A 26,319-nucleotide genomic window follows, 5' to 3' on the forward strand; every position below is an offset into this window, starting at 1 on the left:
GCCTCTGCAGCATATGCGTGGAGTTCAGGAACAGGGCCTCTGGATTGGCAGACCGCAGTGGTAGTCCCCCTTTTTAAGAAGGGGGACCAGGGAGTGTGTTCCTATAGGGGGATCACACTTCCTAGCCTCCCTGGGAGAGTCTATGCCAGGGTACTGGAGAGGAGAATCTGGCCGATAGTCGAACCTCATATCGACTATCAGCAGTAATGTTTGCACAGTGCGGTTTTCGCCCTGGCCATGGAACACTGGGCCAGCTCTATATCTTCACTAGGGTGTTGGAGGGTTCATGGGGGTTTGACCAACCAGTCTACATGTGTTTTGTGGATGTGGAGAAGGCATTCGACTGTGTCCCTTGTGGCATCCTGTGGGAAGTACTTTGGGGCTATGGGGTGTGGGGCTTGTTGTTACGGGCTGTCCGTTCCCTGTATGACTGGAGTAGGAGCTTGGTTCGCATTGCCAGCAGTAAGTCAGACCCGTTTCTGGTGTGTTGGACTCCACCAAGGCTGCCCTTTGTCACTGATTCTGTTCATTATTTTTATGGACAGAATTTCTAGGCGCAGCCAGGTAACGAAGGGTGTCTGTTTTGGTGGCTGCAGAATCTCGTCTCTGCTCTTTGCGGATGATGTGGTTCTGTTGGCTTCATCAGTTCAAGACCTACAGCGTGCACTGGAGGGGTTTGCAGCCGAGTGTGAAGCGGCGGGGATGAGAATTAGCACCTCCAAATCTGAGGCCATGGTTCTCCATCGGAAAATGGTGGATTGCCCTCTCCAGGTTGAGGGTGGGTTGCTTCCTCAAGTGGAGGTGTTTAAGTATCTCAAGGTCTTGTTCATGAGTGAGGGAAAAATGGAGCGGCAGGTTGACCGACGGATCAGTGCGGCGTCCACAGTAATGCGGTCTCTGTACCGGTTCATTGTGTTGAAGAAGGAGCTGAATCGTAAGATGAAGCTCTAAATTTACTGGTCAGTCTACGTTCCTACCCTCACCTATGGCCATGAACTTTGGATCATGACCAAAAGAATGAGATCGCGGATACAAGTGGCTTAAATTAGTTTCCTTCGGAGAGTGGCTGGGTGCACCCTTAGGGATAAGGTGCAGAGCTCAGTCACCTGTGAGGAGCTGAGAGTAGAGCCACTGCTTCTCCACGTTGAGCGGAACCAGTTGAGGTGGCTCGGGCACCTGTTTAGGATGCCCCATGGACGCCTCCCTGGGGAGGTATTCTGGGCATGTCCCTCCGGGAGAAGGCCTTGAGGCAGACCCAGGACACGTTGGAGAGACTATGTCTCCCGGCTGGCCTGGGAACACCTTGGGGTTCCTCCTAAGCAGCTAGAGGAGGTGTGTGGGGAGAGGGAAGTCTGGCAGGCTCTGCTCGGAAGACTACTGCTCCTGCGACCCGGTCTCAGATAAAGTGGACGAAGATGGATGGATGAATAGGAAAAACAAACCCATGCTGTGTGCTTTATTTTGGCTTCAGCACAGTGATGGATATGTCATCACAACAAGTAACTGGCAATCTTGTGAGTCAGCTGACAGATTTGGAACTCCACCGTTCAGCAAACATCTGCCAATGTGAGAGGACAAATCATGGTGTGTACATCACCAATAACACTTCATTCACTTCCATATTGTAGAGGAGGCTGAATTACAGATTTCTAGACCTGGGGACCAAGTAAAACCAAAACTACATGACTCCATACAACTAGAGACAGACAAGAACATTTAAATTTTTTATTTGGGTAGACTGAACCTTCAAAATAAAATGCACATGCTTACAGAAGATAGAAGTAATGTTTGCACATTTCTGTAAAAATGACAATTTGCAGTGGCTGAATTAAACCGTGATGCAGGATTATAAATTACTTTCAGCAGTTTATTTTCTGTAGTTAGAAACATATTTAGCCTCTTGATGAACTGTAGTGCTGGAAGCATCCAAAGGACGAGAAGACAATTCACTCTAAGACTTCCTGGTAAAGGCCACCGCTCGGGCACTGTAGCACTCCTCAGTCTGATGTACAGTATATAAATATTGATTGTGATAGAGCAGTATAAAAAGAACAGAAACAATCAATGTTACAAAAAAACAATAGCAGGGTTTGATACTGAAAGACTGCACTCAATTGATTCGGTCTAAACAAAGCCCTCCAAGGCTTTTGTCTGTGCCTGTTTCTGAGAAAACCTCCACTAAACCTCTCACGATGTGACGTCAACCCCCCTGGAGATTCAGCATCAGTGCTTAAGAACAACTTAAATGGAATTAGCATTCTGAAGAAAGCTTGTCTTTTTCAGGTACTATCTGCTCAGAAAGAAAACCTGGTACACAAGATAAACTAAGCATAAACTAGAGACAATGTAGGCAACAATTGTCCTGTGCCAGATTAATTTACCCTGGAAAATACTGGTTGAATTACAGACAGAGAACATGTTTGCACATGTTCTCTCTTTGAGCCTCCAGAGTTCTACCAACTGCGGCTCTGGAGATTCTAGAAACGTGTGAGTAACACTGCCCCTGGTACAAACATTAACTTCCCACTCATCATTTTGATTCATAGTTCAGTTATTGTCGCTGTTATTGTTGCTTGTTAATACTGCTTATTTTGTTATATTACACAGCCTTATGCTGGTTTACTGTTTACTCGCCCCTTGCATGGGGATATGAACATACACATTGAGAGCTGATGTACCAGAGTCAAATTCCTCGTGTGTCCAACACATCTGGCCAATAAAGCAGATTCTGATTCTGGTATTTTAGCACTGTGATTAAACACTGTATACTTTTGACTGCACTTTCCTGCACATTTGTGAACTGTTCATTTGTGTCTGTAGCACCCCTGATGATCTGTGGACATTTTATGATTCTGAGCTTTTTTTTATGCTCCCATCTTGAAACTGAAACTCTAATAGGCAAGATCAACATTAGCCTGCTTTATTTTGGCTCCAGAATAGTGGCTGTGAATAACACTGGGCCTGGTAAAATCATTAACATCCCACTCATCATTTTGATTCATAGTTTAGTTATTGTCACTGGTATTTTAATACTGTGATTAAACTTTGGATACTTTTTACTGCACTTTCCTGCACATTCATGAACTGTTCATCTGTATCTGTAGAACCCCTGTGGACATTTTGTGGACATTTTATGATTCTGAGCTTTTTTTCTCTGAGTGAGAAATTATTCTGGGCTGTTTTTAGCTTTGTATCCTCAGGTCAGCTGATGATGGTCAGAGAGCTCTTTTAAACTTAATTGGGTTGTTTTCAATGCAAATAACAACAGTGTTAACATAACAGGTTCCAGTTCTTCCCTTCACCACCAAAACTACTCACACACCCTGAGAGAGAGAGAGGACACCAATACTCAACCCAGCAAATGAAATACATAATGTACAGCAAAGTACAGTAGAAATGAAGGAGAAGTAACTCTCAGTGCAGTTTTCTGTTCTCAAGTCTTTACCAAAGGTCTGTGTCGCTGTGCATATAAAAATCTATAGGTGAAAATGATGCGCTCCAGCGAAAACCACTGCTCAGCATCCCAGACAGCTTTATGTTTGATCTAAGCAGAGTGTAGGATTGTATTTTCTGTCTTGTCTGAAGAGGAGGGTGTTTGATATGATGACAGCACCTGACACATCTTTAATGAGCTGTGTAACTTGAAAAGCCTCTTAATACCAGGTATAAGAGAAGGAACATGTAAGTTTACATGCACACACCACAGTTTGAGTGACAAATCAAAAGAAGAGCATCTTTAACTCAGTTACACCGAGCCACCGTGGCACACAGGCAGTTCTCCGTAGCAACAGGGTGACCCTGTTTCTATGGTTATGGTGTCCCTTCTGCATTTCCTTCAGGACAGAGATCGCTAAAGGAGAATAAGGGATGAGAGTATGTGGGTGCTGCTCAACCTACAGCAGGTGCTTCGCTTAATCACCACAAACAAAGGAATGGAAGATACTGGCAGTTAATAAATGTGAGTTCTGGAGCAGGATCAGTGAATTCCTGCACCCACGGTACAGCTGCACACATCTCCTCTCAGGAGTGTGCTAACTTCACAGCAAATTCAACAAAGATGATTCAGCCTCTAAACTGAAACTGATTGGTGAATACCTCCATATAATTGACTCTTCTCTCCCTCTGAAGTGCCAAGTTAAGATGCAGCCTACAGGTATATCCTCAACGGCTTTCAGCTCTGAAAACCCCCTGAAAGACAGCTTGAAAGGGGGCTGTCAGTTTGTGTAGGGTTTGGGTTTTAAAACCTCTGAGCTGAATGAATCAAGCTGATAAATGGTGTGAAAGGTGATTCTATTTGCAACTTGCTCCTCTACTCTTTTTTCTTTTTTCTTAGCCGAAGCTCAGTCCCTTTTTAGAGCTGTGACTGAATCTGCCTGCCGTTGCTATGCAACAATCGAAGTAACGAGAATCATTATTGAATAAGTCATTAACTCAAGGCAATAGTTCAAGAGAAGCATTTCAGACTTGGAGACATGATCTTACTCTTAATTTATTAAGCTAACAGAACAAAGTATGTATGATGGTGTGATGGCCAGAGAGACTTTCTGTGCAGTGCAATCAGAGCTCTGTCCCTCAGTATGATGGGTTGGTATGACAGCTGATGGTAAGTAGCTGCTAGACAGTGATGTAAAGCACTCCCGGTCCCCAGCGTCCACAGCCACACCCAAGCTCTTGACCCTGAGTGACCCCTTCTGCAATCCAATTCCATTTCCTGCTGCCAGCTGCCCTGAATGATTACTCTGACTAACTCCATTCATGGTAGAGGGAGATATGTGTGTGTGTGTGTATGCCAGCTGAGAGAGTGTGTTATAGTGTGTGTTTGTCCCTCTGTGGGGGGTGTTTCTGCAAGAGACGCATTTTATACTCAAGCCTGAGCCATTCACACTGAGCTCATGTGCGTGGGACTCTGTTTGGCGTTTTGACAGTTTGCACGAGAGTGTGTGTGTGTCATTTTTATTACAGGCTGATTTTGTGTCTACGACAGTCCCCTGGCACAACAAACACAAACACCAATTAAAGTTGCTGCAGTGTCCCAGCCCCTTTATATCACTACGTAGAAGAAACAAGGCGCTTTACCCCTTCTCAGTACAAGTAGTGGGGTCATGCACATTATTATCTTCGAACTGTACTGGTTATTCACATGAGACATGTCTGTAGTTGTGTTTTATCTAAGCTTTTCCCATTGGTTTGAAATTGGATAAAGGTTATGCCAGCTTTGCCGCTCAGAATATTAAAATAATAAAAAACGATATAGGAAACAGAATCTGATGCCAATTGTTGGATTGCTTGTTTATTTTGCCAAAGAGATGCTGCTGATAAAATTGCACCTACACAGTCCTACAGATTGCACCAGCTGTTTGAAAGTAGTATGTTTATTCACACCACTAAATTAAAATGTGTTGCTATGGCACCCTTTGTGCAACAACATGGTTGGCTCCTACTTGAACCTGACAATACATGCCAGCTTTTTTATGGCCCTTAACACCTAAAAACCAGGAAGTACTCTAGAACTTGGCAACTACTTAGACACTGATAATCAAATAACTGCTTAATAATTGCCATTTATAAAGACTAAAGTTCACTTGCTCAAGCTTTAGAAATGTGAATGTGCTGATTCTCTCAGTTGTTTGTGATAGTGAAGTCAAGGATTTATTGATTACTAGTCTAATTAAAGTTATTTGGTAAACTAAATGGTAGTGAAAAAAGAACTGACTTCAAATGATAAACTGTTATCTGGGTTCCATTTTTTAGCTATTGAGTAGACATACATTTGGCAAGATAAATGCTTAGTTTATAAACTGTTATTGATTAGGCTATTTTTTAGTCACTGGGCAAGAGGGCCCACAAACAAAGCTGGAAGTATTACTCAGATCCCCTACTAAAGTAAAAGTAACAATACAATAGTGTAAAAATATCCTGTTACAAGTTAAAGTCCTGCACTCAAAATGTTACTAAAATAAAAGTACAAAAGTATTAGCATCACAACATACTTAAAGTACTAAAATTAAAAGTACTCATGCAGAATGGCACATTTAAATACCTTATATGCATATAATTTGAAGTACTGCTGGGTGAATTTTCCACCAGAGATCAATAAAGTCTTATGATTATACTGTAATTTTTGTAACTAGTAACTAAAGTTATAAATGTAGAGGAGTGAAAAGTACACTAGTTGCCTTTAAAATGTAGTGAAGTGGAAGTATGAAGTAGTACAAAATCAAAATACTCAAGTAAAGTACAGATACCTCAAAATTGTATTAAAGTACAGTACTTGAGAAAATGTACTTAGTTACCCCACCACTGTCCACACCCCCTCCGTCAGCAGGCCTGTCCCACCTTCTGCCCAAAACAGTTTTTTGGAATAGCATTTTAGGACTACTTTTTGATGCTACAGTGACGTCCTGCTCACACTGCTGATTGGTTTTGATTGACTGGTGCTACAGAATCAAATTCAAATCAAATCAAATTTTATTTGTATAGCGCCAAATCCCAACAAAAGTCATCTCAGGACACTTTACAAAGTAAGGTCTAGAGCTTACTGTTATCATTATTATTACATAGGGAAAACCCAACAAATCCCCCTTGAGCAAGCACTTGGCGACAGTGGGGAGGAAAAACTCCCTTTAACGGAAGAAACCTCCGACAGACCCCGGCTCTTGGTGGGCGGCCTTCTGCCTCGACCGGTTGGGGTGAGTGGATAGAGGAGAGACAAAAGAAAAAAAGCAACAAGACACAACAATCAAACACTGATCAGGTCGATGTGGCTGGTGACTGCTCGTCAGAGATGTAGAGCTCCAGGGCCAGGGCAACCTGCAGAAAGGTACAGAAAGAGAGAGAGGACACACTACGGGAGAGAGGAGACACAAAGTTAGTGATGTGTAATGGTGGCATATAGAAGCATAGGGAGAGAGAGGAGAGGAGAGCAGGAGGGGAGGGGAGAGAAACTCAGAGCATCATGGGGCCCCCCAGCAGCCGAGGCCTATAGCAGCATAACTAAGGGAAGGCTCAGGGTCACCTGATCCAGCCCTAACTATAAGCTTTATCAAAAAGGAAAGTCTTAAGTCTAATCTTAAAGGTAGAGAGGGTGTCCGCCTCCCGAACTGAGACTGGGAGTTGGTTCCATAGGAGAGGAGCTTGATAGCTAAAGGCTCTGCCTCCCATTCTACTTCTGTGGACTCTAGGAACCACAAGTAAACCTGCATTCTGAGAGCGAAGTGCTCTGTTAGGATGATAAGGCTCTACGAGGTCTTTAAGATATGATGGAGCCTTGTCATTAAGGGCTTTGTATGTTAGGAGAAGGATTTTAAATTCTATTCTGAATTTTACAGGGAGCCAGTGGAGAGAAGCTAATATGGGAGAGATATGATCTCTCTTGCTAGTTCCTGTCAGTACTCTGGCTGCAGCATTTTGGATTAACTGGAGGCTTTTTAGGGAATTACTGGGACATCCTGATAGTAAAGAGTTACAGTAGTCCAGCCTGGAAGTAACAAATGCATGGACCAGTTTTTCAGCATCACTTTGAGACAGGATGCTCCTGATTTTTGCAATATTGCGCAGATGAAAGAAGGCAGATCTAGAGACTTGGTTTATGTGTGATTTAAAGAACATATTCTGATCAAAGATGACTCCAAGGTTCCTCACAGTAGTACTGGAGGCAAGAGCTATGTCATCTAAAGTAACTATATGATTACACAGCAGATTTCTAAGGTTTTCAGGCCCAAGCACAATAACTTCAGTTTTGTCAGAGTTTAGAAGTAAGAAGTTGCAGGTCACCCAGGCCTTTATGTCTTTAAGACATGCTTGAAGTTTGACCAGGTGACCTGATTCATTTGGCTTCATAGATAAATATAACTGAGTATCATCTGCATAGCAATGGAAATTTATGTTGTGCTTCCTGATAATATTGCCTAAAGGGAGCATGTATAAAGTGAAGAGAATTGGACCTAACACAGAGCCCTGTGGAACGCCGTGACTAACTTCAGTTTGTGTGGAAGATTCGTCATTAACATGAACAAATTGAAATCTTTCTGATAAATAAGATTTGAACCAACTTAGCGCAGTTCCTTTAATCCCAATAACATGTTTAAGTCTCTGCAGTAAGATGCTGTGATCAATGGTGTCAAAAGCAGCACTGAGATCTAAGAGGACAAGTATGGAGACAAGTCCTTTGTCCGAGGCTAGGAGAAGATCATTGGTGACTTTCACCAATGCGGTTTCTGTACTATGATGAACTCTAAATCTTGACTGAAAATCCTCAAACAAATCATTCTTGTGCAAGTGGTCACATAACTGCTTTGCAACAGCTTTTTCAAGGATTTTGGAAATAAATGGGAGATTGGATATTGGTCTATAATTAGCTAGGACACCTGGGTCAAGAGTAGGCTTTTTGAGTGGAGGTTTAATTACTGCAAGTTTAAAAGCCTGTGGAACATAACCTGTTAATAGAGAAAGGTTAATCAGATCTAGTATGGATGTGTTGATTAGGGGAAAGACGTCTTTGAGCAGCCTGGTCGGGATGGGGTCCAGGAGACATGCTGATGATTTAGATGAAGCAATTGTTGAGGTCAACTCAGAGAGATCTATAGGGGAAAAGTAGTCCAAGTATAAATGAGGTCTTACAGATGTCTCTAAAGCCATTGTAGTAGATGGCACATCTGCGAGAGCTGTGGGAGTGGTCCGACCAATTTTTTCTCTAATAGTTGTGATTTTGTTTGTAAAGAAGCTCATGAAGTCATTGCTGCTGAGATCTAAGGGAATGTTAAGCTCAACAGCACTGTGGCTCTTTGTCAGCCTGGCTACAGTGCTGAAAAGAAGTTCCCATGGGTTTTAAAGGTGCAACTCAGTTAGGTCATTCTAGCCTGAAACTAGCTTCTCAAGTCTCTGGTTTTAAGCTACAATTATTTGTTAAATATTTTTTTCAAACTTTGACCCCTGTGATTTTTGCTTATTGAATCCCAAAGATTAAACGGGCCAATTTGATTTCAGGTAAAGATGGACCTTGTGGTGAAATTGTTTTATGAAGCATCAATGTGCTCTAATGTAGAAATATGACCATGAAGTGTTTTAATACTGCTAAAATCATTTTATTTGCAGGGCCACTGTGTTGGCTCCAATTCCTATAAACATCGATGATGCCAAAATTAAATATTTTCAGCATGGTTTACAGGAAAGACTCCATGTATCTAACACCCCAGCAATAAATGTCATTTGCTGATGTCATCCCCTCCAGAAATGAAGAGCAACTTAAAAATTTAAATGAACATCAACTGAGAGAAAATTCTTGCACTGAACAAGAGCTGGATGAGACTAATGTCCCCGCACCACACAGCAGTCTCAAAAGGCCAGAGTGCATCGCAGGGCGTGTTTTGAGTTAGAAACCTTCATGCTGCTGCAACTGTAAAGGTTCACTCTCTTGCTTTTACTCGGCGATAACACTCTGTCTGATCCCACATGCTTAAAGCAACAAGCTCACAGCTGTTCTATGATGGCTGTGAAAAAAGACAATCTGGGAAATGTAAGGAATCACAAGCTGAAGCAGATGAGTCAGGCTGCGGAGAAGAGGGGGATTCTCAACACTTCATCACGAAATAACTCATCTGACACAGGAGTTTTATTTCCAGGAACGTAAAGGGAAACACCAGACACCTACAAAAACCCTTCAAACTGTTACTCTATAACATGAGATTAGCATTAGAAACAACTTAATATTTCATTTAGAGGTCAGCGGATTCAGCCTATTAATCACCAAGGTGAGAGTGAGCAAGGGTCGTGTATAGGATAATGTGACCCTCCTGGAGGCTGCACAGCATAGCTTTCTGTTCAACATAAGCAGAGGGTTGTTAATTCACAGTGTCTTCAGTCAGAGCAGGCGAGACATTACTTCCTTCGCCTTGAATGCAATTTGACATTTCACTCCAGTACTGCAGCTGGAATGGTCTGGTATTTGATAAGTGGGCTTGATTGCAGCAGTTGTTAAAATGCTTGGGTTCTTGTTTTCCACTGATTCACAGCCCTCCCACGAGCCGTTAAGTAACGTTAAATGCCAGGATATCTTTCCCCCAGGGGTGCGCTGATTCTGTCTCTCTCTCTGTATGTTTTTGAACATCTGCTGTCAAGAACCCCAAGTGTATTTGGTGTAAACTGAGCTTCCCCGACATCGGAGCTCAACCACAAAATGTAATTACACCTCCTGTGGTATCACTATTTGCGTTTCAGCAAATCTGAGCAAATACAAGCATCACTTCAACATGTTATGTCAAACAGAATTTCTTTGGAGTTCACACACATTCATGCAGTTGTTGTTTTTAAGAACCAGATCTGCACAGTTCGTTAGTTACAATTTAGCAAAGTTCTGTCTCTGAAAAGGTGGAAAATGAAGGCAGTGACAATGACACCACTCCTGGTTCAGGTTTGACTTTCCTCGCATTCACAGTATACATGTACATGTACATACAAGGCTTCAACACACAAGTCAGCACTAGTGAGTGAACACTGTAAACACTGAAGTAGCAGCCTCATTAGAAGCAGTGGTAAACAAAAAGATAAGGCAAACCAAGTTAAATAAAATATACAAAGCTATTTTATGTTTTACCTTTAGTGAAGGAAAACACTGTTTTCTCATAATTTTACAGTTTATCATTAGGATGCGTTCATATTTTCCAAGTCTGTCTTAATGTAATACTAACATGCACAAATGTGCATTGAAAAAGATTTTGGTGAGTGTAACTTTTCCTTTTGTCCATAGTGAAGAGAGACATTTCTAACGCGATTCTACTGGAAGTGACAGCAGACAAAATCAACACGCCTTGATCTGTGTCTAAAAAAAATCATCTTGAAATTCAGCAAAACTTAGAAAAACTCAGAAGTGAGTTAGAAACATCAAGCAGTTGTCATCCAAAATCTTTTTAGTATAAAACCATAGTCATTAGATTTGACTGAGGCCACATTCAGACCAGCTCTATCTTTATATGAAAAATCGCAGCCTCCTCAATCGTTTAATGAGGCCTGTATGGATGTGCAGTGACAGTGCCAACACAAGGCTGCCTGGCAAAAAGCTCTAAGCTTGTTCACCAGCACAGTGTCAACTAGAAGCACAGATTCCTGGTAGATTACTTTGTCATGTGAAAGCCGTATTTCTAGCTTGTGATCAGCACAACAACAATAAAATATTTAATGCCATGACAGCTGTAAAACCTCGTCTCTGAGTACTGTGAACCTCTGTGGACTGGAGTGGAGTGGATTGGTATCTAATAAGCCTTCAACCTCTTACATCCGCAATTCAAACTGGGCTTCCTGGATTGCATTTAATGTCTCACTGTTATCTCACGTCTGTTTTTGGTCTGAACTCCTTTAAACCGCCTCATATTAGCTTCACAGAACTTACAATTTCAAAGGTTTACACTAGAATTAGATTATGAAGGGATTTTTAAGGGCCATCGTGGACAGAGGGAAAAGCTACAGTAGCCAAAAACTCTTTCAGGGTCATGTTGTATTAAGACAGACTTGGAAAAAATGCAAACATACCCTTTAAAAATGTCCATAGCAAACACAAAGTTGCCTCTGCTGTTAGAAATAAAAAGGCATTAAACCCCCACTACATCCCCGACTAAAGGACACCACTGGTTGGGTTTTCTAAGCGCTTTTACGCGTGTCCTGTCCATAAATTCAGCTGAGCACTTCTAAATCCTCATCAGGCGCTGAAAAATGTGAGCAGGATTCCCGAGTCGGGCTGGAGCCTGCTCTCAGACTTATCGAGCCATATAATTTAGCTGCGTGTTTGGAATAGGCAAAGGCTTTCCTCCTCATCATCTCCCCTTTCCACATGGAGATCATGAGCAGGGTGGAAAGCAGCACGCCCCCGAGGGTGAGCAGGCACAATCCCGCTATGACACACCGGTCCAGGTGGGCCCCCACTCGGGCTTTATCCCTCTCCAGGCGCTCCATCTCCCGAGCGGTCACACTGTCCGGGTCCACTCGCACGTCCCTGGGGACTGTGTAGGATATGGCGACCAGAGAGATGCCAGTCACCAGGCAAGTCACGGCAATGATGAAGCCGTAGTCCACTGACTTCCCCGAGCTGTCCGAGGAGAGCTCGTCGTCGGACAGAAAGTAAAGTTCCGAGGTGTCCTCCTCCTCTTCCTCCATCACCTCCTCCTCGTACAATTCACTCGAGGAGCTCTGAGCCAGTCTACAGGTTTGTGGACTTGTCCCTATTAGCTGGACATCGTCCCCATCTTCATCATCTTGGTGTTTGCAGGTGAAAGATGTTTCCGTTTCCCCCTCCAGTCGCGCCGCTCTCCGCGTCTCTGTCCATGGAGCTGAAGCCTCTCCTCCGTCGGGAAGAAGTGACTTTCCTCCGCCGCTGCTGATCTCGGGGACACTTTGCTTATTTAAAACCAGGGAGGTGTCTCTCGGGTCGGGTTGGTCATAGTAAAAGAGTTCCAGGTCAGCCATTTGAAAATGAGCTGGGTTTTCCGATTTGACAAGCCCATGCGTCCGCCTCTGTTAGTAAAACATGCAACATAAAAAACAATCCGATATTTTAACGCGCAGCTGCATATGAGACAGCAACTTCAGGTCTTGGCATGCTTTGTCGCCACTTGTTTAACCTACTGTATGAGCACAAGCATAATCAATACGCATCTCTCCCTCTCGTGCACTGCAAGCATTTAAAGTGCAGCTAAATGAATTCCCCTGGCAGCGTCCAAAGCCGTAATGCCAAATTAAAGACAATGCACATTTCCTCTACCCACTAACTCTTTGTCTTTTGCTTTTTCTGGCTTCTGCAAGCTCTCAAATCGCTTTTCAAAAAAACACCATGCAACCATGCGACACGCTAATGAAGGCAATAGCCTAATGCGTTTTAGTGATCCCTTATTAAATAACAAAATGTGGTTTGAAGAGTACCTCTCTCCCCGTGTGCGGCTGCTCGTGTCCCTGGCTGCTTCTGTTCCCTGGTCAATTAGAGGGAAAGGTTTGGCACACCCCTCCCACGGACTGCCATACTGAGCTTATTACCGAGCCAACTTCAGGGTTCCCCAGCACATGCACACTAATCAGATGAGAGGCAGGAGGAGGAAGACTGTGCAGAGCTATAGTGGTGCGACTTTCTCATAATAGCCTCTTTATAAAAAGCTTATAAGCAGAAACTAATAGCTAAGTTGATCTATTCCTTTATATAGATTGCAGGAATCCCCCCACTTTGCTAAATCCACCAAATTTCCAGAAATAAATGACAGGTGACATGATAGCTATGTTTTCAACAGCACTTTAACAAGACTGGAAATCATGGTCCTCCAAATCACTGGAGCATCCTTCCTAGGTTCACACCATTATGTGCCTTCAAAGATGCACATTAAGAAGGAGCCACTCTCCTCATCTGAACCAACATTTTGCAGCCATGTCCCAGACTGGCCAATATTCAGAGCAGCAGCCAGAAGAAAAGTCTACTTTGATATTCCATTAAAACCATGTCAAATCCCAAACTGGGTGATGAGCCTAAACTGGCATCTCCTCAGAAACTAGCAAAACACCAACTTCACCATTAAATCCTGTATTTGAAACATTAATAGAAGTGCAATATAGACATCAGGGGCTATTATTTTCTGACCCACCAGAGGAGAATTTGGTCCCTCAAGTGAAAAATTAGAATGACAAAGTAATAGTAATAATTATAATATTGTCACAAGGTTTATAAATAACAAGTACATGGTGTAAGGCAGAGATAATCCAATTGCGGCAGATATTCAATTTGACTAGTGTGCCATTCAATTTTCTTCACTGCCTGTAATTCTCACTTTGATGCACACTTTGTCCAAACAGATCACACAGGTGTCTACATCAAGCACCAACTTCAGAATACAATCTTTTCTTCCTATTGAAGGCACTATGTACAAAAGGGCCACACACAGCCCTTCTTCCATACAGCAATAATATACAGCAACACCTTATTATTCATTTACAAATCACAGCCCAAACACCATTGCTGACAAATAAGTAAACCAAAACAGAAGGATAGAACCTCACTAGCTATTGTCATTGTAGCTACAGTACAACTGTGTTTAGAGGCTAAACAGAGGCTGTTATAGCAGCAGATTAGCGCTGATGAAATATTCCACAATCCCATGGGTGTAACCTTCAGGTGTCCACATACTTTTGGCCATGCAGTGGACAGTCAGAACGGTCTCATCCATCATGGTGGGGCCTTGGATCCCAACCCCCTATCATGACTGCCTGTGTTGTCACATTTGGACACAGCGCACAACACTGTTGGACCTTGGCCCGCTTTAGGTACTGACCACTGCAGGGAGCATCCCACAAGACCTGCTGGTATGGACATGCTCTGTCCCAGTCAACTGACCATCACTGTTTGTCAGAGTCATTCAGATGCTTCTCCATGTTTCATGCTTCCATCACATCAGCTTGCCTAATATATCCCACCTCTTGACAGGTGCCATTGTAATGACAATCAGTTATTTACTTCATGTGCTAGTGGTTTTAATGTTGTGGATTCATGGAGTTTCTCTTTTTCCATGCTGAGCTGTACACACAGCCTTAGTTCACACAGTTATTCACTGTTCCTTTGTCCAACAGCCGTGCATTCTGTACTTGTTGAAATACTGACAGTAAGAACACAGTACTGCATCTTTAATACCACTACAGTTTCTGCTGGCCTGCCTACAGCAGCCTGTTATTCAGAACTATAGCTGTGCCATGCTAGGCTTACTGTTGTCACAGAAGAAACATGCCACATAACATGGTCCACGTGCTAAGCTGCAGCTGGTTCTTTAGTAAAATGAGTTTATTATACGTTATCATATAGTCATGCTTTAAATAATTATACACTAAAATGTAATATAAAGTCTGTTGTGTTCAAGAGAAAATGATCATATTTATACACTGTAATTATTTAATTCAGAAGGAGACAACCTGAGGGCAGGAAGTGACAGCAGACTTCCCACCTGCCCTTGAGCAGAGCAGCGAACAGTTACTCAGCTGGAGCCTCTTTGTGAGTGTGTTGCGTTGTGGCACTGGGATGTGAGTGCAGTCACCAGCTCTTAGGCCGTAAACAAAGAAAGGGAAAATTCATCAGTTTAACTATGACTGTAAGTGCAGTGCTGCAGTGAAAGTAAAACTAACCACTGAGAGATGTACTGATTCGAGGGCCTGTGAATATTCTGCTCCATATAGTCTGAGAGAAAACCACCAGATTGTTCCTGTGAGATGTTTTTCTACTAATGCTGCTGCTCTGTTGTTTATGATCTAAAATGATTTGTCATTTCCTCCAGAGATGCTCCCAACCAGCAGGCCGGTTTTTATTTACGCCATCCGGTGAGGTGTGGCATTTTACACTGACAGGTCCGCTGTGAAGCCGGAGTACAAGCACAGCTAAGAATAGCTGATGGGAAGCCAGAAGCAGCAGCAGAGGCAAAGACAGTGATCCAAGGTTAGACTAGGTCACAGAGAAACAGGTGTACAGGAAGACACAACTGAGTCAGATAGCCTTGCACCAGCACAGGGAGAATAGCTTTGAATGGAAAGAGAAGCGATGGTGGATACACACACACACACACACACACACACAAATATCTGCTGGGTGGTTTCTGTCCTGTGGTCACCAACAAGATGCACTGTACATAAGAGGTAAGTCTACAGCTGAGCTGAGTGGTCACAAGTGGTCTGAGTACTCAATGTTGGATGAAATTCAGAGGTAAACCATGAGCACAGTACACATGAGGAGACCGAAAGCCTCTGTTCACCTCCTCTCACCCCCACTTTACTGCTGATCCGTGTTGCACAAACTGCTCCATCTACAGACATAAACAAACATTTGAGTTTACTCGTCAATTATTGGACGTTGTCTGATTGAAATCTGGGTTTTGGGAGTGACATAAATGTTTCATCTCTCCTTCAGAAAAATCTGGGAAGTGCAGCTTTGTTTCAGCTTGCACAGGGGAAACTGGGCCAAACTGTGTGTTGTTCCTTCTAGCACCAGATTGTCAGAACAGTTGCTGCGTCATATTTCTGAGACATTTTTATTTACTTGCACTTTTGCAGAATTCAGACAAATCTTGTCTGAAAACCAGGACAGAATGAAATTAAAGTGTGGGCAGCAGTTTAGAGAGAGTTGTGATGGCTGTAAGACATGTTTTTTTAAAATGAAAATGAGTAGGTAATAAATCACTTACTAGTTAACATCATCTATGACATGTGAACAAATTATTATAATATATAAATCAAAAGAACTCTAAGATTTAAAAGGGCAGTATATGGGATTTAGTGACATCTAGTGGTGATGTTGCAGATTACAGCATTTAGCAAACCTCATACATCCTGTTAATCAGCATTTACCATAAATGTAACATAAGTGTGTACTCTGAAAACAAGTGTGGCGACTTGTTGAATCTGCAAAGTTAGCATGGGTGAATCCAGGGGGTGGCAAGGGCTGTCGCCGGCTGCCCCCAGAATCTGACCGGCCACCCCTGGTGCCACATCTGCCAGAGTCAAAATGTGATGCTCATCAGTATTAATGAATGAAACATGAAAAACAATGACACATTGTTGCCTTAAATACAAGTAACATTTTTCTGGTGCTTTATAACTTATATTTGTCAGATTAGTTTTACTTTATATCACACAAGCAACATGGTTGTGTTGTTGTGGAGCCTCAGTGGGGGCGACCACTGTGCAGCAGCATTGTCCCTGACCAAGAGTAAATAAGGAGTGTGGCCAAAGTTAGCTAAAGAAAGCAATATGTGTGTCTCATTTTTACACAAACTACACAATTTCATTCTTAACAATGTACTGTTTAATATTTCATAAAACTTAAGGTTTAATTGACTTTTTATGTGTATTTCAAATGAGCCACCCCTCTCTGAGTCTGTGCCCCAGCCTGGCCACCCGGTTTAACATTTTCCAGATAAAGTTCGAAACTTTAAAGATTAGGTTACTGTGTTTAACACTGCTACTGAAATTTCCTCTTCTGAAACCTTAGGTTACATTTCTGTGAGTATTTTCAAATCTCAGTCTGAATTTTATGAATTCTGAATGTTGATTTTTACTCAAACGTGCACCTTCACACATTTACATCTGGATACTGGTCTGAACAAACACAAACTACAGCTGTTGTCATGAGCAGTCAGGTGCCTTGGTGTATGTGCTGTACATGGGAACAGTGGGTGGAGAAGAAGACTCATAAGCAGGAGTGATGCTTTCTGTCAGTGCAGGTTGGACTCCTCAGCATCCGTACCATTAACTGAGGGATGTCAGAATTGGAGCAGTGTGTGGCTTGTTTATCACCGACTACCTGTGGCGTGTGCGTCCAGTGGACAGCAACCTGAGTCTAGTTGGCTCTGACTGATTCCTTTAAAATGACTTGCCACTATCCCATTAATATGGTCAAAGGTCATTTTACATTTTAGCGCTGATATGGCTACGGTGAGTTATTATACACACAGGGTATATCTGTGTGATGCAACAAACCCCCAGTTTTTAATTTACAGTACAATACATTGTAGGTGTGAACCTCTGTGTTCAGTTGCTGTACACATTGTGAAACTGTAGTATAAGTCAAAGGAACTGGCACATTTTGTGCTTTACAGCTCCTTGGGAACAGATATACAGGCCCACATGCTGCAAAATATCGTCAGGCTCATTGTACCCATATTCATGAGGTACCTGCAGAGGATATTATATTCTGTCCTGCACTGCCATCTTTTATGGTACTACTAGTGAACCACAGTAGAAACACGGCACCGACTGTGTTATTGTCAAAGGTAATGGTCTGTGTGCCCTGACAGATTCATGTCCTGCAGCTCTGAGGTCACAAGTGTTCAGGTTGAAACCAGGCAGGACTTAATCTGCTGCAGTTCTGCAGATTTCTAAATCTAAAAGTGACAGAAGCAACATGATACAGTTCTTCAGTGCTCCTGTACTTTCGTGTTCTAAATACTCAGTCTGACATTTTGGAGAACTCCAGCACACTGTCAATATTTACACTCATGCTACTACTAAAATTTCAGCCCTCAGATGTTCATCAAGAAAATTTCATTTAATTAATAGCCTTTGATTCAATGCACCTCTCTGTAACAATCAGCAAAGGACATGAAATCTGGAATTAATTTTGGTCGGTACGCGACAGAAGAAAATAATACAGACATTAGTCAAACACAGTTGAATGTAAAGATTTCCTACAGAGAGAAAAAGATGAAACCTCTATCCACCTTTTTACAATAACTCACCTATTTGATGTCCAAAAAAGTGTCATCAGAAACATTTTAACTCACAAATTCTTTTACACACTTTCAGACACACTACGGAAGAGAGGAGTGGAGCTCAAAGCATCATGGGAAGACCCCAGCCTAGACTCATGTATAACTAAGGGATGGTATGGCAAACCAAACCTATCCTAGAATGCACGTCCAACAATTTCACAAACACCGCTAGATGGGTACAAAGGGTGTCCTGTTGACTAAAAACCACTGGCAAACACACACAGATTTACAAATTACTATTCAAATCTCTGTCATGCAAGTTTAAATTATACAATCTTTATTTATCCTCATGTCTTAGGTTGTTTCAGAGCAAAATCTGGCATCTGCACAACCGCCTTTTATTGGTGTACGTAAAATTATCAGGTGCAAAATCAGTAAAATACCCCAAATAATACTGGTGTAAACATGAACACCATTGTCTCATTTTGATACTGGTCAGGTTCATCCTTAAGGTGGCAGTAAAACTCTTTCACTCATTTTCTGCTGTTTCTTCCTGCTGCTGCCGCTGCTGCATGTGAACAGTATGATCAAGCAAAGGTGTTTAAGTGGGAAACAGGAGGAGGTTGTTTGAGGTGATCTGACAACATGAGAGGTTTTTCACATTTGTAAACCAGTGATAAAGAAGCTGAGAGGTGTCATTTTAACCCTCAAATCATTTTGAGGGTTAAAATGACACCCGTCATCCATTTGGCTTCCACTGTAAGTGCGATTGGAATCAAATCAAAATAAAAAAACTCCACATCCTTTGAATTTGCCTACATTTTTTGAGTAATCACAGCAAATTTAAAGCACACATGAAACTGAGCTAAATATTTTTCATTGCTGGGAGAGGATGGTTATGTAATTCCCTGTCATCCCAGTCCACCTGCTGCTTGCGATGAACGGCTGGCAACTTCAGAGCTCGCAGCACAATAACCACATGATCAGAGTGAAGTGTTGGTGTGATCGCCACCATCCTCAGCTCAGTTCCTGGAGAATGAGCACAGTTGGTGTGGAGGAGAGTTTCCCACCTCCACAGTGTTGTGCCAAGCACAAGCAACTACAGGGTCCTATGTTGTTGGACAGCGTGCAGCTGATACAGGTCACTACACTCTCTGTGCTTTTCATGCTGGCTTTACAATAGAGCACTGGTCTTTTTGCCACATTATACAATAAAATTTATTGCATCAGCATCTTGTTAAGTGAAACAACATGAAGTTTAGTGATTAAATGCAACAGGCAGCGTTGGCAGATCACTCAGTACTGAGGTGTTGAAACTCTAATTAGTACTTTAACTGACTAAAAATGACAGGAAATGTGAAGTATAGGCTCACATTTTAGCAGTACGGTAGTTTTAGACATCGACTGTTGCTTTGTATGCATTTTATGGCAGGGAGGTTTTTTTTAGTACATATGAACATGTTCAAAGAAAGATTAATCGAAAGTGAACTTTAACAAACATGATTAACAAAACAAAATAAAGCAGCTGCTAGTATAAGTAAGATCAGTGTCAGATGAGAAGGTGTTGCAGCATACATGAAACATATATAAAACATTTCGCATTAATCTCCACTGCTCTCGAATACATCTTCCTTCAATCTATAACCTCTCCATTATCTGTATGAGGGCTGGAGCAATTGTACCACAGAGGGAACTGAAGTCATATTCATATTCATTTTGGAGGAATTTGGGCAATTGGCCAAAATACGTTAAAGATAAGCACATTGTTGGCAGATTCCAGGCAAATGTCTAAAGTCTCCAGTATTTTTCTAGCAGAATGCAATATTTTACTTACAGTATATATGGAATTTGAGTTATTATTTATGATAAAGACCTGTATTTTGGAGGCAATTTTTAGAGTTGCTATGGGAGCACTGAACACCTGATCTCAATTTTTCTAAAAGGCATTTAGAACTGACTCTGTGATGGACATTTTATACCTAGACTAAAATATCTGTACATTAGTTGATGATAATAAGTTCCAACGCTGTTCAAATGATATAAAACCTAATACATTTGGCAGCATGAATGTTGGCTGGAAAGCAGTAACAGTTTACTCTGTTGACATATTCGGGATATTGTGTCTGTGTTCCAATGGCTCCTATATGAAAAACTATGCTGTATATATTGAGCTTTAAACAAGTGGGCAACAGGAGTCAAACCTGCCTTCAAATATATGTTTATTATTGAGGTCATAGTTAAAGGTAGTGTTGAACTGGACTACAATATATTCTGAAGTGTTCCTAATATTCTGACCTTCTCATGTACAAAAATATAGAGACGCCTCTGAATAGAATGGACACAAACATTCCAGAGACAACATTTATAAGCACTGACAGAATAAGAGGCACCTGCAAGCAATCAGCCTTATAGGCGCCACTGTAACAGATTTCAGCAGCAAGGAATAAAATAATTAGAACAACGGAAAGACAATAGCAAGTGGTTTCAGTAGGTGTTTGGTCAGAGGGTTCAGTTGTCTGGGGGAGGTCTGGTTTCGACAGTGTAATGATGGGCTAATCCCATCGCATGCGTAAAGCGAGCTTGGTCAAAACCAAAACGCAATCTGTCCGAGAGACACAGTTTGCTCTGACTAGAACTCAGCGACGCGTCGCTTTTTACGCACAGCGCGACGGCGCTATTACGGCAGAGTCCGAGCAGTGTTTTATCATGTTATGGTGATTTAATGTGCCACATATACCTGGGGGCAATCTCGAACTATCTGAAGTCGATATACGTTTTTCCCGGACCTACAGAGTTGCTTGATGTCTCGCTTTTTTCGCGCGTAAAACCAGTTTGGTTTACTTGGAACTAATTAAGCGCGAGTTGAAGTTTATTTTTTCGAGGATATTTTAACTAAAACACTAAAATGGAAAACATTACAGCATCTTCAAAGAACCACACTTTAGGCATCTGGACAGACACCAGCATTCAGTACAAAGTGATAAGTAGTTTGCTGCTTCTCCTGATTTGTGTTTTCGGAATCGTTGGCAATGTTATGGTCATCCTGGTGGTGCTCACCACCAAACACATGAGGACTCCCACAAACTGTTATCTGGTGAGTTTGGCTATGGCTGATCTGATGGTGCTCATAGCAGCTGGTTTGCCGGCAGTATCGGACAGCATCTTTGGATCGTGGGTGTTCGGCCACTATGGGTGCCTCTGCATCACCTACTTTCAGTACCTCGGGATCAACGCCTCCTCTTGCTCTATAACAGCGTTCACCATAGAGCGATACATCGCCATCTGTCATCCGATTAAAGCTCAGTTTCTGTGCACTTTGTCCAGAGCAAAAAAGATCATTTTATTTGTCTGGGCTTTTACTTCTATTTACTGCGTGATGTGGTTCTACCTGTCAGACATCCAGGTGCTGGTGTACGACAACATCACCATCATCACCTGCGGCTACAAAGTGCCCCGGCAGTTTTATTTACCCATTTACTTTTTTGATTTCGGCGTCTTCTTCGTGGTGCCGTTGCTGCTTTCTGCGGTTCTGTACGGACTCATCGCCAGGATCCTCTGCCTGAACCCGCTGCCCTCCGACCACAAAGACAAGAAGAAGAATGGACACAACAACCACACCATCAATAGGAGCACCAGCTGCAAAAACTCCCGTCACTCCAGCTCCACCGCGACCTCCCGCAGACAGGTGGGTGAGCCTGGAGAAGATGACACTCAAAGTGGTGTCGTTTAAAATGCCTTTGTCCTGTCCTTAAACTGCACAAACATCCATCTTAAGCAAGTCGGTCACACAGTGTGGCTTAAACAGTAACTTATTTTACAACAAGGGAATATAATGTAACACTATTGCCATTCAATTGTCAATCATTATACAGTAGATTACCCACCACTATATAGCTAGACTACAGATGTAAATTACTACTTACACGTGTTAATACACACTCAGACCTTCAGCCTCCTGTTTGGTTCAACCAACACTCAAAGCCCCAAAGATTTTCAATATATTTTCAAAAACTGCAAATATTACACATGAGACCATGCATTCAGCAAATTAAAATAACTGATAAAATGTGTTTTTTAAATTTATTTAAGTGAACTGACCCTTTACCAAGCGGACCACAAATAGCCAGACCTCCCTTACATTCGACTAAGACAATATATGTAAATGGGCTAAAAATCACAGAGTAACATTTCTCCTTGCTGCCCCCTACAGGTGACCAAGATGCTGGCAGTAGTGGTCATCCTGTTTGCTGCACTCTGGATGCCGTACCGCACTCTGGTAGTTGTCAACTCTTTCCTGGAGCAGGCCTATCTGGACAACTGGTTCCTACTTTTTTGCCGGATCTGCATCTACCTCAACAGCGCCATCAACCCGGTCATCTACAACGCCATGTCACAGAAGTTTCGCGCAGCCTTCCGCAAGATTTGCCGCTGTGGGCGAAAGGGCTTGGATAAGCCCGCCACCTACAGCGTGGCCCTCACCTACAGCGCCGTCAAGGATACATCCATGGTGGAAAGCACTGACCACTTCACAACAGAGCTGGAGGAGCTCACTGTCACAGACGAGCTGCTGTCTGAGCAGAAAATGATGTTTCCAGACACATGTGTGTATGGAAAGGTGAATTTCAGTGATGCCTGAGGTTTGCTTCAGGCCAGAGAGATGATTCTGGGGGTCAGTCAAGGATTAAAGATTCTGAAATTGTTGTTTAATGGAGTCTGTTGTGTGGGGACATTGTTTCCTGAGTGCCTGCTGACCTTTTCAAAAGGCAGGTAGCTGTGGCTAGAGATGTAAACATAGATTATAGCCGCTTTAATGACAGTCTTTGAGGCACAAGGCCAAACACTGACATCGGCAGATAAACACTGCCATATCACGCTGCTGTTAACTTTTCTTGGACCTACCCACATAATATACTGTGCACGAGTCAACAAAACATGAATGTGAACAAAAACACCGTTCCCACTTCAAACATATTGTGCTGTGTCACAGTCCAGACCAGCATGGACGACTCCAACCATCAGCAACGCATGCCGGTGGCTCAAACGGCAGCAAGGAGTCCAAGTCTGACATGATATGAACTCCAATACCAAGAAATCTTGTGATGTGACGTCAGTAAACTGCACTCAACATATTCATGTTCACCAACAGCCAGTCAGTGATGCTTTAATACCAAAGTCATGACAGACCCAAAAAGCTGTCACGCCCACAAGTCCAGATTGGAAGTGTAGAATGCAGTCCTGTTTGGAATGAATGAATCGACTGTACTGTACATACTCATGTCACATTTTTCTCTGCTTCAAGAAAGTCTGTGCGACTTATTAATAAGGGTGTATTTCCAGAAACCGTGTCCCTGTGCAGCGCTAAGAACTGTATGCCACCCTGATGTTTTCAGGGCAGGTGATCCATTAAAGTCACACCTGAACCTTCACGGACAAAACAGGTCTTATTTTTTACCCTGCAGGACGAATACAGCCACAATCACATTGTGAAAACCAAGACGGACTGTGCTGAGTGTTTGAAGATAGATTAGGTTTCTTGATGGTGTGTGGACGGTTTCCACAGAGAACAACGTGTTCACTGAGAGACAAGAGGAAGAAGAGGATGGAAATCACATTGTTACTTAAATTTACTGTAAAAGTGCCATGAAAATTGTTTATTTGCTGCTATAGCCGCTACAGTTTTATCCTGTTTCTAATAAGGCCTATGTCATAAGGGGTTTATGCTGTAAGCTGTCACTAATGACATCATGTACAGATCAAAAGTCATCATTATAATCCTTTATAATCTGTAACAACTTTTGCATCCTTGTGGTTGTTGTACACTCCAGCATAACTTGATTTTCTTCTTATGTTGCTGATTCTTTCATTTTTTTCATGTATTTGCATGAAGTAACTACCTTTGTATATATGAGCTTTCACTGTTAGTGGCAGTCTGCCACAGGCATAAGGTATTCAAAGAAATGACACATACAGTATCTCACTTACCGTGTAGTAAATGGGACTTGCATCATTTCAAAGAACACTTACTGTATAAAAAAAATAACCGGAGCTTGGTAGGTGAGACAGAGAATGGTGATGCTATTTTCCTGTGCTTGTGCCAAAATCTATTAAAAACAAAAATGGTGATGAAGGTGAGGATGAAATTGCCCCAATTGGGTACTTGCAAGTCGACTTAAAGAATTAAAAACTCTTAAATATTGTTTCAGTGGGCATGACATTCACTTAGCTGCATCTTACAGCAGCTATGAGATCGTTTACAGCCAAACAGATCCTGCTTTCAAAAAGAAATCAACAAATATGAACACAAAGATATTTAGTGAACAATTAAAGTGACGTTCTTCAAAAAAAAGGTCTAGGAAGCATCTCAGCTAAAGTCTACTTATTATTGACTTATTAACTGTTTAAGTAAACTTGATGGTTTATTGCAGTAAATTAAACTTGTTTGTTCAGTTGCACCTGTAACCAGGCCCGCTGGTGATGTCGCTGGGTGCTGGCACACTCTAGAGTACATCTGTACATCATTGCAGCACAATGAGGAAAGTTAAGTCATGAGCAAGAAATTCACTGCTGTTAAGTTCTGAAGTCTGCATAAATTACTTCCTCAGAGTATTAACACATTTATTAACTGCAGACACTTTACTGATGTCAAGTCAGTGATATAAAATTATTAATACATATTTACATACAGTATTAAGTACAATTGATAAACCCTTTATATATATATATAATATGTCTTATCAAACAGCTTTAACTCTCATGATTCTCTCATGGATTACAAAAATATTTCTAAATCTTGTTTGAGCAGCAGTGGTCGTAAACCTCGGTGTGAAAGCCTGTACATTAATGTAACATACAGTTGATACGTTTAAGCATCAGTGCTGGCAATTTCAAGTTGAGGCAAAGTGAACTTAGTGTTTTGTATCATGTGATCTGTGAATTTAACAAAGTGCCGCTTCTTAGCTGTGAACGCTGCCAGTAAGCCGATGAACGTGTCTGGACAGACACGAGGTTTAGATATGCTGACGTTATGTGGCATTTTCTGCCAGGCAAAGGAAGATGAAGCTCTTGCCCTGAAACTGGTGCAGTCAGTGGGGCTTCATTCACTACTGTATGTGGGAAATGTAAAATGCCAGTTTTTGTTTAATGAGTGTACCAGTATTTATAGATTCACGCACTCGTGTGTGTTCCCGGCCTATTTATAGTAATTGTTATTTATGGTAACTCCTCTGTTTGTCAGGCAGAAAAGAGAATTCATCTGTATTTTTATGCACTCTTGCTTTCATTATTGCCTATTAAAACAGAAATATTATTTTGTGATGCAGCATTTGGAAGCTGCTGCTTTAGCCTTGCTTTTTAGATTAGTGCGATCCTGTGAGCACAGTATGTTGATGGGTAACTAAAAATGGTTAATTTCAACAGTATGTTCCAAATAAAGTTGTTTCTGGAACAAGGGGGAATGATTTTTTTCTTTATTTGACCTGAGAAACGGCACATTTGAGAGCATCTCAGCATTTCAACATTTCTTATCAGTTTGAAACATTTTTCTGAAAAATCTTGGACGCTCATGTTTTCAGTTTCATTTCTATGAACTGCTCTTTGCCGTTAAATCTCCTCTTTAACCACACTGGACATTCAGTGACTCAAACATGAATCTTGGCAGCCAACAAAAAAACCAAACTAAAAGGTTGAACCAACAGAAAACAGTCCATTATGTCTGAAAGGCCTAAAGATAAAGAGAAGCCTATTGCTTCACACAGCAAGGTGATCTTTTGTGTAACATGTACAGGTGCAGCTCAATCAATTAGAATATCTTGGAAAAGTCCATTTATTTCAGTAATTCAACTCAAATAGTGAAACTCATGTATTATATAAATTCAGTCCACACAGACTGAAGTAGTTTAAGCCGTTGGGTCTTTTAATTGTGATGATTTTGCTCACATTTAACAAAAACCCACCAATTCACTATCTCAATAAATTAGAATACCTCATAAGACCTATAAAAAAACATTTTTAGTGAATTGCTGGCCTTCTGGAAAGTATGTTCATTTACTGTATATGTACTCAATACTTGGTAGGGGCTCCTTTTGCTTTAATTACTGCCTCAATTCGG

The 26,319-nt window shown here is 41.9% G+C and overlaps 2 protein-coding genes across 2 annotated transcripts; one reads left to right on the top strand and one right to left on the bottom strand.

Annotated features, from left to right (window-relative positions):
- Nucleotides 1-8,749: 8,749 nt before the first annotated feature.
- Nucleotides 8,750-13,030, bottom strand: LOC109958680 (transmembrane protein 74). The gene is made up of 2 exons (XM_020597523.1): nucleotides 12,907-13,030; nucleotides 8,750-12,501 (listed from the first exon to the last, which is right to left on the bottom strand). The coding sequence occupies exon 2, from the start codon at nucleotides 12,451-12,453 to the stop codon at nucleotides 11,665-11,667; it is 789 nt and encodes a 262-aa protein (XP_020453179.1). The 5' UTR covers nucleotides 12,454-12,501; nucleotides 12,907-13,030; the 3' UTR covers nucleotides 8,750-11,664.
- Nucleotides 13,031-20,786: 7,756 nt separating this feature from the next.
- Nucleotides 20,787-25,641, top strand: trhrb (thyrotropin-releasing hormone receptor b). The gene is made up of 2 exons (XM_020597522.1): nucleotides 20,787-21,897; nucleotides 22,423-25,641. Exons 1-2 carry the CDS (start codon nucleotides 21,118-21,120, stop codon nucleotides 22,846-22,848), a joined length of 1,206 nt encoding a protein of 401 aa, XP_020453178.1. The 5' UTR covers nucleotides 20,787-21,117; the 3' UTR covers nucleotides 22,849-25,641.
- The last annotated feature ends 678 nt before the right edge of the window (nucleotides 25,642-26,319 follow it).

The sequence above is a fragment of the Monopterus albus genome, unplaced genomic scaffold, assembly GCF_001952655.1.
Source record: "Monopterus albus unplaced genomic scaffold, M_albus_1.0 scaffold34.1, whole genome shotgun sequence".
Classification (NCBI taxonomy): Eukaryota; Metazoa; Chordata; class Actinopteri; order Synbranchiformes; family Synbranchidae; genus Monopterus; species Monopterus albus.